The 17,173-nt window shown below is 43.1% G+C and overlaps 1 protein-coding gene across 2 annotated transcripts in view; it reads right to left on the reverse strand.

Annotated features, from left to right (window-relative positions):
* Positions 1–17,173, reverse strand: part of PPM1H (protein phosphatase, Mg2+/Mn2+ dependent 1H) — a gene marked incomplete at its 5' end in the record, with an annotated part of 89,993 nt that overhangs the window by 55,590 nt on the left and 17,230 nt on the right. The window contains one exon of one of the 2 annotated variants that reach the window (XM_082239735.1): positions 71–172. The exons of the other annotated variant lie outside the window; for it this stretch is intronic. Coding sequence (XP_082095861.1) covers positions 71–93 — 23 coding nt within the window. Of the gene's footprint in view, positions 1–70; positions 173–17,173 lie in introns of those variants that run through there. 2 annotated transcript variants of the gene reach the window in all.

Here is a 17,173-nt window from a genome sequence, read left to right on the forward strand (position 1 = left end):
GCATTTTGGCTACCATGGCCAGCAGAACCCAAAATTCCTATTCATGTATTCATCTAATCTACTTATTTACAGGGATTTCTGCCATATACCCATCAACTGTGATGAGAACAGCTACTGGCAGCTACAACTGCAGTACAAGATTATTTCTTATCCATCCCCTTCCTGTGTCCAATGTGACTCAATATGGAAAAGGCTTGTTCCCAACATTTTGCCCACATTGTGACATGCAATGGCATCACAAAATACAATAGGGCAAGGCTTGCCAGTGAACTCCAAGGTGGCATGGTGAAGCCTTTCAAACTCAGGAACTTCCTGGGCTCATTGTTTGTGACATTCTGGTTGGTCCCAATAAAGACGTTGCCTGCTGCAGCTTTTATAAAGTTTTCTAGGGATGGGTCCTCGATTGTGTTATCCAAGTATATATGGCCAGAGGGAAAATCTAAATCATTCATGCTGTCGTAAGTAATATTTTGGACACCATGGCAGTTATTTCAATCTATATCTCCTGAGGTGTCTGAAAAGTAAATAGTCACGCTGTTTCTGAAAGCCATGATGATGTTACTTTGAGATCTCGGAATGGCTAAATTATTTTACAATAATGTAACATGCAAAACGGGCCTTGTGGCACCATTTCCAGACATTCTATGAATGATATGAGTTTTTCTTGACTATGTTGAAAAATCAGCCTTCCCCCAACCTTCAACTACAACTCCCAACAGCCCCAGACACAAGAGTCAGGGATGCTGGGAGTTGTCTTCTGAAACGTCTTGTGGGCACCAAGTTGTTAAAGGCTTCTTCAGATCAAGCCTACACAGCATATAAGCCGCCAAGCTGAACCTACTCCCCCTTGCCTCGCATTTCACCCCACTAGAGACTAAGAACTCTCTTGTTTTTTGCTGCCTGCCTGTGATAACAGAAACAGGAAGACCACAGTAGATAACCAACAACCTGCATTTGGCTCCGTGGGGCTCTCTCTGTGCAGAGCTGCTTTGGATGACAAGATTTTAAACAAAGGTTTCTGCAGTGCTGTAAATGCCACCGGCAAACACCTGGGAGAAAGCTACAGCACATTAAACTAAAGCAGAGGCAGACTAGAGGAACACTCTTATACTGGGAATAATCCATCCATCTCAATGCATCATGAAAACTGTATCTGAGAGTGTTGAGCTGCCAGGAGCAACAAACTAAAAATTTATCCATCATCAACCTATACCTTGGTTTTCCTCCCAAAGGTGCCCAAAACAACTACCCATCTAGAACACAAAAGAAACTCAAATCAGTTCAAGAAGTTACAGCTAGAATAAACAGGTCTTTTAAAAAGGCACCCGAAAACCATTACAAATCTGACTGTAGCTACAAAAAGGTTCTCTCCCACATGTCAAACATACCTCCGATACCAGTGGGACACGACATGGAGCTTGCTCAACCTGATCTCAAGGTGAAGTTCACAGAAGGAGGGGAAAGAGAGATTTAGGCATTCTGGCCCCAGGCATTCTGTATGCAGTCCAGACACCCAGGGCAGGCCCCTGGGACAAATGGGTCTCAATAGTCAGTGATAAGAAGGCTGACCGTTCTGTTTTATTACCTCCCTTAATCATAAGAAAACCTGATGCATCCAAATGCTTGCTTTTAGCATCGGTCATTCAGATAGTCAACCCTTTCTTCCCAAGCTATCAAAATCATGCAAATTGTGACACCTTTGTGCCTAGGTAGAATATGGAGGTGCCAATTCACACCCAGTGGGTGGAGACGTGATAAACTGGGCTGTTATGTTACAAACAAACAAAATATTTAAGTGTGGGACGGCACACACAGCAAAGATGCAAGTAAACAAATGAGAGGAACCATTAACTTTTTCATTAATTTTCTCTTTTACGTTTTCCAAATAAGGCCTTTCAGATGGGACATGTATGAAAGGCAAATTCCTGCTGCCCCTTTACTCCAGGCAGACATGTTAAGACATTCTTCAATCTGCCCTATTACCTTATTCTCCTCCCTCTCTAAAACTGTCCCTCATATTTACAGAAAAATCGAATGTAGGTCTCCTTGGAGACAGTTTCTATTCTGAATCAATTTTATTAAACATTTTCAAGATACAATACCATAAAGAAACCAAGCAAAGCTATTATCTAAAGAGAGAAAAATAATAAAAAGGAAAAGAGAGAGGAATAGAAAAAAGGAACACACCCACACAAACACAAAATGTTATATTCTATCAACCTTATATCTTAATCACGTCTTCCTGGCTCCCCAGGACTTATCATACTTATATTATTTAACATTAATTTTAAAAAACTATATAGGTGATAGTTTCTATTGACTTCCATGATACTTACTCCCAAAGTAGTTCATATACAACCGCAACCTAAATATCACAATAATATAACATCCCACTGAAGACAAACATCTTTACCCGGGCCTGGAACATTTGTGTTGTGTGTTTTCAGGACCCTCATCCTATTTCTGTGACTGTAATTTGTTTTAGCTGTTTTGAATACTGAATGTTAAATTGCTATAACTCACCCTGGGACCTGCTGGTAGAGGGGGATTAATAATAATTAATAATAATAATAGCAATGTGGCAATCTGCAGACTTGGGGTCTCCCAGGGTTCAAGGAAAACAAGATAAATGGCTTATATAAAATTATTTCAAGCTTTTAAAATTCTCCTTCACGTTTAATATGTGTGGAAAGTTTAAACTCTGAGAGTTTGGCAGTGGTGGCGCTAATCCATTTTGATACAGCTGTCAACTTAAATTAGCACACAGCTATTCACGTGACTGGAACCAGTTCACATATGCCCACAGAGGATTTGTTCCTTTCTCAGTACTCACTCCCTGCAACATATATATAGCACAAAATAATGTCATCCGTTTATCAGAAAACTACTGTGGCAAAATCAGACTTCATGTGAAGTTCTCGCCTACATACTCGTTTGCTTGGAACCTGATTCTAATGGTGAGAAGTTGTGCTGAGAAGTTTTAGAAAGGAAATCTATTTTTTGCTTTTGCAATTAAGATTGGGCAGCTTTTGTCTTATTACAAGACAGACATGTGCTCTCAGCAGCGGGATTCTTCTTATGTGCATTACACTCAATAAGGGAAAAGAATATATTTGTAATAATCTTAATTAATTAATTAATTAAATCTGTATACAGTGGTACCTCTGGTTACGTACTTAATTCGTTCCGGAGGTCCGTTCTTAACGTGGAACTGTTCTTTACCTGGAGCACCACTTTAGCTAATGGGCCCTTCCGCTGCGGCCACACCGCCGCCGCGTGATTTCTGTTCTCATCCTGAAGCAAAGTTCTTAATCCGAGGTACTATTTCTAGGTTAGCGGAGTCTGTATCCTGAAGCGTATGTGTCAGGGGTTCAGGAGCAGAGGCGAGGGCAAGGGAGGAAACAGAGAGCGAGGGGGAGGAGTCCTAAGAAAAGATGAGTGATGACGACGACCCGAGATCTTCAGTTGGAGGCCCGCCACAGGAAGCGAACTGTATCCGGCGTTCCATCCCATGACAATGGAGCACCCAGCACCCACACCTGAGGGAAGGGAGGGGGAAGGGGGGGCTTCGAGGGGGGGATGGATGTCAGGGGTTCAGGAGCAGAGACGCAGGAAGGGGAGGAAACAGAGAGCGAGGGGGAGGAATCCGAAGGAAGGATGAGTGATGATGACGACCCGAGATCTCCGAGTCTTTCCAGTGAATCGGAAGATTCACAGAAAGGAGCGCCCGTGGCCAGAGCAATGGGGGAGCCTAGGGGGACACCCCAGGAAGAAGGGACCAGAGGGGGTTCAGAGAGCAGCAGTTGGAAATCGGGGCCAGCGTCCCCAACAGAGCGCAGTGTAGAGGAAAGGCGCCAGGTATCAAGATCTGGCGGCTCGCCGCAGGGGGGAGGGTATGAGTCAGGAGTGGCCACACCTCCATCGGGGAGCGAAGAAACGGTCAAGCGGAAAGTGGAAGGTTGGGCGCGCGCGCCAAGTTCAAATGCACAGGAAGGCGGCGCAGTAAGCAGCCCGGAAAGGGAGCCAGGTCCTAAAGCCCGCCGCAAGGAGACAGAAGGGTCCGGGGGGTCAGCGTCAGAAGAGTCCAGGAAGGAAGAGACCACCGGGGGCAGAGGGACCCAGAGAAGAACGGTCAGGCGGAAAAGGTGGAGTAAGGCTAGGGTATTAAGTTGGTGTACAGGAGGCGGGGACTCAGACGGAGCTTCGCCGGTCTAGCTTCTAAGACGTAGGGCTGCACGCTGCAGCTTGGAAATGGAAACTGTAACTCAATAAAGACTTTTATAAAGTGAACGCTGGCTAGCGTGATCCTCTGTGAGCTAGGATCTGGAAGCAGCTCTGACAGTATGTAACCTGAAGTGTATGTAACCCGAGGTATCACTGTACTGCCCTATACCCATAAGTCTCAGGATGGTTCACAACAGAAAATTACAGTATACAAAGCACAAAATTAATAATAATAATAATAATAATAATAATAATAATAATAATAATATCAATAAATCAAAACACGAAAGACATAATAAAAAATAAAGACAGTAAAACATGGCTTTTCACTCAGCAAGATAACTCCTCCTAAGCACATTGTGAGTCATCCTCTAGAAAACTCCCATATGTCTTTTCGCTGTGATTCTTGCACTTCTTGCACGTGTAGAGGATGCTATCCAAATCATCCCAAATGAAGTGAACTTCAGAGACTCAGTGAAGTTTCTCTCAAAAGGAAAGGCAAACTTTACAAGGCCCCAAATTCTTATCTGGCTCAGGTAAAAATCTGAGCCGGAGAAGAACTGCCAGTTTTACTTTCCTTTCATGACAAAAATATCCAGAATAAATCCAACAAGAGGTCACTAAACTGAAGAAGAGTTAATTCTTTGCAAACTATCTATTATATACACCACCAGTTCCTATTAAAGCACTGCTGGCATTTATGTGCATGCAGGCAAACACCCAGGTACCGCAAGAGCTCCCTACTGGAGAATTGAGACTAAGCATATTTTGTTAAGGTCACTGTGGTTCAATAACTTTTCCCTTTCCTCCAGTCAGATATACATCTTTATATGCCCACAAGCATGAGATGAACTACACTTACTAATAATGATATCATATGGTTTGGCAAATTAGGTTTCGCTATGCTTATTACATCAATTTATAGATGCTAGACAGCGGCTATTACAATTTAGCCACTAATCTCCCCACAAGTTTTAGCATGAGGATGATAAAATATTTAGAAGGAATCTGCTCGGAAGGCAAATGTTAGCTTCCAATTAACATTTTCAAACCACCACAACATGATAATTATATCCCTGAGATATTTATGCTTCGTGGATCTGTAACATACATCGTGCCCTAGTTATATTGTCAGAAGACTGATTTAGAGGCAAATTAAAAACAAAACAAAACCAAGTGCGGCTAACAAATCCATAAACTTTTTCAACGGGCTTTCCCAATCACAATACAGTGCATTATAGCTAAGCCAAGATGTGATGGCACAGCCATAATGAACTGTATGTAACAGAAAGAAACAGTGCAAATTTCCTTGCTTCGCTGGTTGTTGTAATCTTGTACCATGTGGCTACAAGAGGCAGTGGCTCTGTCACAGTGACAACATCCACATTGTGGCATATAAGCCAGTCAGCCCCATCTATATAAATAGTAAGAAAACGGTCAGCACCCAGAATAAATCAGAAAAGGGGGAAGGAGGAAAATCTCAAGATGCTGGATATGGTTTTATTTATAAGCAAGCCCAATGTGTCAATTTACGCAAGCTAAAATGTGTTGGGCTTGTTTATAAATAAAACCAAATCCACATCTTGAGATTTCCCCCCTTCCTTTCTCTCTCTCCTTCCATTTGGAACAAAAGGAATCCATGCATCCTGCAACATGAGCAACGCGTAATTTGTGTAAACCACCATCTTGTGGACCTCCTTATCCTGAAAGGAACAGGACATGGAAGCCAAGACTTCTCCTATGCTGCATCTAATCTTCTTGGCCACTCCTTACAAAGTAAGAATGGTCACTTTTGTTATGACAACCAGCCCTGAGGCTGGCTTGGGACACTAGCAAATGTCCAATGATGCCATCCTTGGGAGCCAATCTTGAACAAGATCATTATGCCCTAGGATAACCTATGATATCAAAGCAAAACCACATGATTGGCAGCCCTGGGCTCACTCTTGACCATATCAGCCCATAGGATCAAACCTGAAGCAATCAGATGATGTTCTTTTTCAACCATGTTCCAATGAATCACATACTGTTAATCGGGAGCGTATCTGTAAATGTTAGCAAAGTTTTTCCTTGCCCTTAAATTGGGAAAGGCTACTGCTGACAGCGGGTGGCGCTGTGGTCTAAACCACAGAGCCTAGGGCTTGCTGATCAGAAGGTCAGCGGTTCGAATCCCTGCGCTCCCGTTGCTCAGTCCCTGCTCCTGCCAACCTAGCAGTTCAAAAGCACTTCAAAGTGCAAGTAGATAAATAGGGACCGCTCCAACGGGAAGGTAAATGGTGTTTCCATACACTACTCTGGTTCACCAGAAGCAGCTTAGTCATGCTGGCCACATGACCCAGAAGCTGTCTGCGGACAAACACCGGCTCCCTCGGCCAAGTAAAGTGAGATGAGTGCCGCAACCCCAGAGTCGTCTGCGACTGGACTTAAAAGTCAGGGGTCCTTTACCGCTGACAGCACCCTAGGTCTCCCTTCTTTTCTTCTCTTCTCTCACCACCTCCACCTCCCACTGAGATAACCATCGAGACACCAGGTACATATTTGGCATGTACTAGCTGATTACAATCATATGAGGAGAAAGAGTAGGTTTGCACTTCCTGCGTCTGCCCCATCTGTTATATACGAATTGCCCCAGTCTGCACTACGGCTGGGCGATAAATCAATATATAATCCAAAACCAGTTTGAAGTTCATAATGTGATATCAGTTTCTTAATTTTTGAACTGGCAATATATTGTGAATCAGTGTGTGTGTGTGAGAGTGTGTGTGCACTATGCAAAAATCACAACGTGGGAGAAACCATTAAGCCAGTCAAGGTTTCTCTCGATTCCTGCAGTCCGTTAACTCTGCCAGCTCAGCTCAGCTCTCTCCGGCCTCATGCAAGGAGCAGCAAATCACAAGAGCAGATGTCAGCAAAAATCACGATGCAGGAAAAACCATGAAGCCAGCCCATGCCTCTACATAGCTCCATCCTTATTTCAGACATTGTGATTTCTCAGCATACTGCAATGTTTTGTTGGTGATGTATCACAATGCTGATATCTCCCAGCCTGAGTCTGCACAACTCCTAGGTGTACTGGAGAGGCTGACATCAGTTTGTAGGATCAAAACACAATTTGGAACCCCACTATAAGGCTTTAGAATTACAATAGGGGGCAGTGGAACATGGGCGTGCCATTTAGGAGCCAATTCCCATGTTACGCTTAGCAGTGCAATGGAACGTCTCTGTTGTGGGTGGATCCTACACCACTAAAGCAAGCACATCACTCATGAGATGGGCGTAGCTTCTTCCCATTCCAGAGCACCCTGATCTCAGTTACCTAAACCCTTTTAACAAGTAAAGCTTCCACGTTGTTCTGGTAAGATAAACATTTGTCCAAAGTCATTTATACTTACAGTTTTTCTTGAATGACGTGTTGCTAACCGGCAACCCAAATCAACATATTACAGCACTGTGCATTCTGATTATTCCCTTGTACTTCATTCAGTTGGTTAACTGGTTAATTTTCTAAATGAACAGCAGCAATAACTTAAGCTTCTAATTTCAAAATAGAATAGTGTTGTACACAAACATTTTTCTCTCAGGGGAGGGCTAGCAGCTCCACAATTTGTTTTCCTGTTTTAGTTTTGCTAAAAGCTCACAAAGTATACTGCAAGCACAACCAGCAACTGTAATGGATATTTGTTTTGCAATGTTTTAAAGGAGAACTGGTCCTGAAGTGCTTTTCTGAAAGCTTTTACAGAACATGCACACTTTGATTCAAGATGACAGAACTGAAGGCCTGATTTGATAACCATAACAGATTGCTTCACATTTTTTAGAAACTGCTACGTCAATTTTAACTCGGCATGCTTGGGTGTGTTTCACAATTTGCTATCAAAGTCGAAAAATGTGTATTTTTGTAAGGGGAAAAGCACCTCTAGAAAACAGGGTAGCTGCCCAGTTGAGAGATAGCAAATTAGCTGGGCTTCCAAGAGCACATTGTTATACGTTCACCTTACTTCATTTATTAGGTTCATATCCCGTTATTTTTTACCTTAGTTTTTCTTAACTGTGTCTTGTTGCATCTATATGTGACAGTGATCTTCAAAATTTTCACCCTGATCTAGCAATCAGCATATGGTCGTAGTAAAAGGCTTTGTTGATACAGCACAGATGTTCCAGTGTTAGTTTCTAGGAGCTAAATGGCACCTTAAACCTAGGTTATGGGCGCAACAATGAAATGTCTAGGCATGCTTTTTCATAAGAATACAAAGTTGAAAATGAATGAACTGCAGCTTCATTTTTCATATGGTCTAGTCCTTCTCCTGCCTGGCCCCCTTATATTCTTAAGAGGGTTTCTTCAGAGAGTAGCTGGAAGTGGGGAGGCAGAAAAAGGCCCTCCTTTCCTTCCACTCTGCAGTTTTAATCTGAAATCTTAGGCTCTGCGCCCAGAGCTCAGAAACTGCTCATACTAATGAAATTCCCTGTCGCAAAATGGGAGTTTTGAACACTGAACTGTTCAGCACATGAAAATATGTACTGGATCCTACACTACTTAGAAAGAAGAGTGCAGATCAAAGAGATTTATCTTCTATGTGAGCCAGAGATGGTCACAAATAATAATAAAAAATAGTTTCACTTGACTGTATGCTCCTGCACCTGCCTTTGCTTGTTCATAAGGTGCTCGTTTCAATACAAATGCATGCACTCCTGCAGAAAATTGAGAAGGTACACTTCTCCCTATATTTCTCAATGCAACTGCAATTCTGAAATTCTTTCTATGATGAATGGTGGTACGAGTCACACCTAATGTTTTTTTCTGTACCATAAGCACTTCTGACATGAGACCATGGTGATCATTTACCTTTCCAATTAATCAAGTGTTTCAGGCACTGTTTTTTTGACAGGAAGTTATCACTGGAAAAGGAAGAGTTATTTCCAGCATTATGAAATAGCTTGGGCCTTCTAAAAAGAGAAACATATTCAAAGCTAATTAAGAAGCCCTGATAGTTAAATAAGCATGCCTAGAATTTCCTGCTGAGCTTTACAGGATGGCAACAGTAATCATGATGACAGGACCGTTCAGAAGCACACATTTCTCCAAGAAAAGCTTGTAATGAACAACACGGTTCATTAGTTTTAATTACGTACCCATTACATAAAAGTTTTGACTCCTGCTCAAAGTTTAGAATGCTCTAAACTCAACTATCACTTTCCCAACCCCTTTCCTATACCCATCTATACAAAGGCTATAGGCCTGACAATGCTCACTTCGAAATTAAGTTCTACTCCGTTCAGCTGGATTTTTTCTCTTTCAGTGAATATTTCAGATTAGAAACCAGGTGCACTGATGGGATAGTTTGCTCTAAGGGACTAGCATACTGTTGGAAGTAAAATTGAGACATTAAAGTTATTGCAAAGCTCTTGACTTGTTTGTATAATTGTCTGGTGTTAATGCCGGACTAGAGATATTTAAATTACCGTGTTAACTCTGTGAAACAACAGGGATTTCTAAATTGAATGATTATTCGGCAAACCAAAGCTCCATTCTACTTCTCCCATGTCACCTGCCAACAGTTCCTTTTTCAGGAAAGACACCAGAAATGCATGCATTGAGAGGCAATCAACTTTTCATTCCACCTAGTTAATTGTATTCAAAAGCAGTAAGAGTCCAAGATGAATGCAAAGGAAGGCTAATGTCTTTTAGTCTAGCACAAAGGTTCACATAAAGCTATTAGCCCAAATGCCTACTGAATTCATTTTTAATACTGATATAAACTGGGGAGAAAAACACACGAACTTTCCCAGTTCACAAAGATTTCCTTGCTTGATCACCTGCACACAATTTCAACTTGCCACCAGCAACAAAACAATTGTCAATTTTGAGCCCTGATTTTTACACAGCATTATTAAAGCTTCTGGACTTACTACAAAAGAGAAGCTGAGCTTTAGAAGCCTGGTTCTTCTCCTCTAGCATCAGTTTGAAAGGTAAGTGAACATAAGCCGTTCTGGCAGGAAATAGAGCTGACAAGTTACATCTTCTCTCTCACTGCAGAATTCAGCATATCCCTAAAGAAAAGGGATGGGGGGGGGGGAATCCTCAACTCAAGAGGAGCCTCTCCAGCAAGGCAGTTAATTCTGCCACTTTGCAAAATGCACAAAAGCAGAAAGGAAAAAGGGGGACTGACCTCAGAAAAACCTAATAATACTTCCACCAATGCGGATAAATGGAACAAAATAAACAAAGACAAATAAATTCTAGACCAGATAATCAAATTGTCTTCTAGATGTTTGAAAGAGGGGCAGCTGGTGGTTTACTGATTTATGGCTTATTAAGCCATGGCTTATTATCAAGTGTGACCCCTGCCTAATAGTTTCATTATGGTTTATTTACTGCCAATGAACTACAACCTGAAGGCTTGGCTTGGTGCGGGCTTTCGAACCTTGGGTTGTTTTAAATATGACTTGGTGTTGCATGTAGTCCCAGCATCCTCCCTTAATCATGGTTTGCCTGACCATACCAAAGTGAACTGTTGGGAGCAGACCCCAGGCCCTTATTGATTTCTTTCTTCTTTGGCCATTGCATCATCCTTTACTGTGTACTGTGGCCAAAACAAAGCACTGTGGGCTGAATGAGACTCTGTACACAGAGATTTCTGGAAATTACACAGATGCTGTATAAGGGCATGGGGGGGTATGTGCTCAAGTCCCACCCCACCAAGTCCCAACGTGCACAGTCCCACTATGGTGCTGGAGGAGACTCTTGAGAGTCCCATGAACTGCAAGAAGATCAAACCTATCCATTCTTAAGGAAATCAGCCCTGAGTGCTCACTGGAAGGACAGATCATGAAGCTAAGGCTCCAATACCTTGGCCACCTCATGAGAAGAGAAGACTCCCTGGAAAAGACCCTGATGCTGGGAAAGATTGAGGGCACAAGGAGAAGGGGACGACAGAGGACGAGATGGTTGGACAGTGTTCTCGAAGCTACCAGCATGAGTTTGACCAAACTGCGGGAGGCAGTGGAAGACAGGAGTGTCTGGCGTGCTCTGGTCCATGGGGTCACAAAGAGTCGGACAAGACTAAACGATTAAACAACAACAAGGTCTGTAGAGCCACCTGATCACGAACAGGGTTCAAGCAAATGCAAGTAACATAGAAACCAAGCAACGATGGCTTCCACGATCGATCACCATCGTATGTGTGTCTTTGGGGCTCCCAAATCCACATATCTCACCTTTCTTACCTCCACCTTGCATCAGATGCAACTGAAGAGGGTTATCCTTTTAAACACACACACTTCAAACACTTGCATTTTAAAGATTCATGTATTTGCTGCTTCCTTCACCTCAAGTCTGTCAAAGGAATAACATACACGAAGCCACACTGCAGAGAAAACAGGTGTGGCAAATGACCTTAATGCTTCATTATCTAATCCACCCAGTAGAACCTAAGTGCTTTTGAAGCTAACAGTTTTTTTCAGCTGTGGAGAGATTGCTACAGCAGTAGCTCTTTTCAGTTCTGAAAATATAAGCTCCTAGCTGTGCGAACAGCAAGGTAGTTGAGCCCTGAAAATGAGGGCAATGGGTTAGTTGTACAAAAAATGGGGGGAGGGAAGTATTTTAATGATGTCAAGAGGGTAACATTCCTTATCTCCGTTCAAAAGGGTCTTAAACTTCTAACGTTTTACTCAATTTTAATCCTTTCAATCTTTATGTGCAAGGCTGAAATGATTAAGGCTTTTCTGATTCACACTGCAACCTTTTAAAAATGAAATGTAAAAACCTAGATGAATTTAAATTTGGTACAGACCAAGGCTACACTAGTACACTTGGTTGAGTTGGTGTCTATTTGGAGTGTGTTGAGAGATAGCCTACTAGAAATACATTGTCAGAGTTTCAGTGTGCAATGACGTTCTTTAACCTTCCAGCCACAATGAAAAGTGCTATTTATGACTAGAAACCCTGCAAAGGCCTATGAGCCCACAAAGGCTTAGACCCTATAACTGCTTATATGTACAACAGGACTGTGCCAAATGCTTACCCTTTTTAGCATGCTTGGGGAAATTTCCCAGAAAGACACAGTGGTGCATTTCCTCACTGCTATTTCCCTCTCCAATACTGTTGCAACACTACCACCATCCCTGGGCTTTGTTCTTCCCTAGTGATTCTAGCCTAGGATTTCCCAGACTTGGGTCTCCAGCTGTTTCTGAACTACAACTCCCATCATTCCTAGATAGCAGGACCTGTGGTCAGGGATGATGGGAATTGTAGTCCAAAAGCAGCTGGAGACCCAAGTGTCGGAAACCCTGTCCTAGTCAATGAAGGACAGAATAATAAAAATTAATGACCTCCCAGTGCCATGGAGCTAATCAGATTTGGCAAGGCATGGGAAACAAGTGAGTTCCATGGAGTTAAATTGTGTTTGTTCTTAATGTGCACAGGATAGCAGCTTTAAGCTACTGTGTTTGGAGCTTGCACAATCTATTATTATTATTTTGTTTTCTTACATTTATATCCCACCTTTCTGCTATCAAAAACTCCAAGGTAATGTACCTTTGGTTCTCAGGCAGCCTCCCATCCCAATTTGGTTAAAGAAACTCACATCAATACAGTCCTCTCCACAGAAGCAGCATGGATACGGCAACTGCCTAGACTTCGTCAAGGTAGAAAATTTGAGAACTCAGAACGACATCTACATGCACAGAACAGTTCTTCTGCAACCAGAGATAACAAGTTCAAACTGCCAACTAAACGAGGTTTTCTTATTTTTTAAAAAAAATGTGTAAAACCCAGTTGTAAAGATTGCCTTTATACACCTAGCCATGTGTTTGAATTTACAGCACGCATACACACCAAAAAAATCAAACTGAAGTTAAGCTCTAACCATATGTGCTACTTTCTGCAATCAATTTACATAATTCCATGTAATTAATTAATTTTTACTGCTCTACGCTAAATGCTTTGAAGTTGCGTTCCCGTCTCCTCTGTGAATTGCCAGTAGCAGTTTTGCTTTATGAGAAACGGTTTGCCATCAGTAGCCGTGGGATAATAAAAAAAACCGGGATGAGCAACTACTGAACTGTGAAAAATATATATGCCATGGTAAGAAAATTCTTTATAAGGACAGAGGGTTTGAGCTCTGTATTCAGATTTTACTTTGTTAATCTAATGCCCTTCTGCACAGTCTCTTCTGCAGGCCCATTTCCTATGTTAATTCAGTTGAGTCATAATCATTAGGGTTTTAAAAAAATATGTAATAATATAAAAACCTCCCCCTGCCTGTGTCCACACACATCCTATGGATATCACCAGAGAAGGGTGAGGGAAGAATGACTTCCCAATTCTGTAGATGCAAAGAACTGGCTTGCCACCCATCGTCAGATGGGAGAAATCTGGATGCCTATAAAAGCAGATGGAAACCAAGAAAAAACTGCTCCTGTATTATAGAGCAGTAGTTCTTCTTTCAGGAACCAGAGCTGCCAATCTCCAGCAGAGGAGAGGCAAACAAAATTTTGAAAGGGCAACAACCCAACCCAATCTGCCTGCAATATCATTATCAGCAGCTCAAAAAAAAACCCCATGTGAAATAAGGATGCAAAATTGTTTTGAGGCATCTAAAAATAAGAGACTTAAAGAAATCACATTCAGATGCCCTTTAAGGTTGCAAGCAAGGCAAGCTTTTTTTTTTCAAAAGGAAGAGAAAGGCCCTGTAAATATTAGACTCTGCCTCATACAGCCAGCCCTAAATATCACAAATACTGTGGCCTCCCTATTTAATCCACTAAAAACTGCAGTAAGATATTTAAAAATAATAATAATAATAATAATAATTTATTATTTATACCCCGCCCATCTGGCTGGGCCTCCCCAGCCACTCTGGGCGGCTTCCATAAAAACCAAAAATACAATAAAATATCACACGTTAAAAACTTCCCTGAACAGGGCTGCCTTAAGATGTCTCCTGAATGTCAGGTAGTTGTTTATCGCCTTGACATCTGCTGGAAGGGTGTTCCACAGGGCGGGCGCCACTACCGAGAAGGCCCTCTGCCTGGTTCCCTGTAGCTTTGCTTCTCGCAATGAGGGAACCGCCAGAAGGCCCTCGGCGCTGGACCTCAGCATCCGGGCAGAATGATGGGGGTGGAGACGCTCCTTCAGGTATACTGGACCGAGGCCGTTTAGGGCTTTAAAGGTCAGCACCAACACTTTGAATTGTGCTCGGAAACGTACTGGGAGCCAATGCAGGTCTTTCAAGACCGGTGTTATATGGTCTCGGCGGCCGCTCCCAGTCACCAGTCTAGCTGCCGCATTCTGGATTAGTTGTAGTTTCCGAGTCACCTTCAAAGGTAGCCCCACGTAGAGTGCATTGCAGTAGTCCAAGCGGGAGATAACCAGAGCATGCACCACTCTCGCGAGACAGTCCGCAGGCAGATAGGGTCTCAGCCTACGTACCAGATGGAGCTGGTAAACAGCTGCCCTGGACACAGATTTGACCTGTGCCTCCATGGACAGCTGTGAGTCCAAAATGACTCCCAGGCTGCGCACCTGGTCCTTCAGGGGCACAGTTACCCCATTCAGGACCAGGGAATCCTCCACACCTGCCCGCCTTCTGTCCCCCAAGAACAGTACTTCTGTCTTGTCAGGATTCAACCTCAATCTGTTAGCCGCCATCCATCCTCCAACCGCCTCCAGACACTCACACAGGACCTTCACCGCCTTCACTGGTTCTGATTTAAAAGAGAGGTAGAGCTGGGTATCATCCGCATACTGATGAACACCCAGCCCAAACCTCCTGATGATCTCTCCCAGCGGCCGCATGTAGATGTTGAAAAGCATGGGGGAGAGGACAGAACCCTGAGGCACCCCACAAGTGAGAGCCCAGGGGTCTGAACACTCATCCCCCACCACCACTTTCTGAACACGGCCCAGGAGGAAGGAGCGGAACCACTGTATAACAGTGCCCCCAGCTCCCAGCCCCTCAAGACGGTCCAGAAGGATGCTATGGTCGATGGTATCGAACGCCGCTGAGAGATCCAGCAGAACTAGGAAACAGCTCTCACCTTTGTCCCTAGCCCGCCGGAGATCATCAACCAGTGCGACCAAGGCAGTTTCAGTCCCATGATGAGGCCTGAATCCCGACTGGAAGGGATCCAAATGTATAAGGTAACTTATACAGCTAAGACAACCGTTTAAACGCCATAGCAGCACCTTAAAAACAGACAAGTCAGGATTTCAAAACCCTTGTAGTGATAACAGCTTGGATTGTCATGCGGCGTGGTTTTTTCACTTCTGATAGATTGCCAGAAAGGCAAGGGGGAAGAGCCAAGGCTTTTGGTTTCATGAGCCAGCTGATGCAGAGTTAACAGAAGGCAAAGGAACCCAGAAACCGCCCATCCAATCTCCATTCCTCTCTGAGAACTTAGTGGTAACTTGGGAACAAATACAGGGGTCTCCCCACTTACCCAGGGGTTATGTTCCCAGGACCATGCATATACAATGGTACCTCTGGTTACGAACGGGATCCGTTCTGGAGGTCCGGCCACATCCTGAAGATTTCGTAACCGGAGGACGCGTGAGCGGCATACCCACTTCTGGGTTTGCCATGTTCGCAACCCAAAGATTACTTTACCCGAAGGTAACATAACCCGAAGGTCCACTGTACGTGGAATCATGTATGGTGGGGAGCCTGTAAACACCCTCTAAACCTTTGGAAACCCTTGAAACCTTTGAAAAACCAGTAGCACTTACCGTATTGGCATCAATGGTAATCTCACTCTTTCTCATCGCTGGAAACAATGAGAGTGGTAGACGGTACACTAAAGTACCAGGCTGTGATTCAGAGGTAGACTGGTACCCCAAAGTGCTTGGCTGTGGGTCAGATTCACTTGGCTGTTGGGGTGGAGTTGCAAAGGCTCCTGGGATTGCTACCCGCATACCCGCCAACATTTCCCCAAAGAAAATAGGGACATCCTAAGGAAAAGCAGGACATTCCGGGATGAAATCAGAAACCTGATTACGGCTTCCTGTAAATCTAGGACTGACCCTGGAAAATAGGGACACTTGGAGGGGCTGGTATTCCTTGCCAAGTCTGAAGATGAGGTTGTGTTTCAGCTCTTGGCTAAGCCTCCATATTGGGTGTGCCCTTGGCAAGGTTTCTTAGCTTCATTCCATCTTCTTTTAAATGAGAATAAATGAAGGGAAGGAGAACACAGTCTTCATACTGCAATTCTATCCACAATTACTTCAATAGCAATTGATTTCTGGGTAAACATATATAGGGTTACTCACTCAGCCCTGCCCACAGCTGCCTAAATCCCTTTGTCTTCAAGTTCAATATGATCAGCCTAATACGGTTGTAGCCCATGACTCAACTGAATCTGTACTGTTTTCAAGAGAAGTATTCTTAGCATGTTGGAATGTGTGATCAATTCGGTTCCTAAAATGTTACCACAAAGTGATGCTCTAATTTATTATTTAACATGCTGCAAGCAGCATTAAGGCTTACATTGCCAAACAGAAATAATTGACTCCAGTAGGAACTTCAACAGTAACATACATCTCCCCTGAACTGCCAACTCTATCAGCTTGCTCCATCTAATATTAAGCTTGCTGTGTTTATTTTTAACGTGTGATCAGTGCCTTCTCATTCAATAGCATGCTTCCCTTCCTACAATTTAAAAAAAATGCCGCATAAAAATGGGTGGTGTTTTTGTTTTGTTTTTTACTTTTAAAAGCTCGTGTAATAGAGCTTCCAAAAGAGAGCTGCTCATCAGATTGTGATTGCTTTATATGAACTGATGGAACAGATTCACTTTCAGTTGATAAATGTGTACTTCATTTAATTTTTTTTAAAGCCTTGCTGCAAACTGGCGGAATTCTGCAAATGCAAATAAAATCCACAAATATATTGTCTTACCCACCCAGTGACCTTGACTGCATTAAGAAATCGTAGTTGGTAGAACTTCAAGATAG

This window comes from Podarcis vaucheri, assembly GCF_965113315.1.
Source record: "Podarcis vaucheri genome assembly, chromosome: 10".
Lineage (NCBI taxonomy): Eukaryota > Metazoa > Chordata > Lepidosauria > Squamata > Lacertidae > Podarcis > Podarcis vaucheri.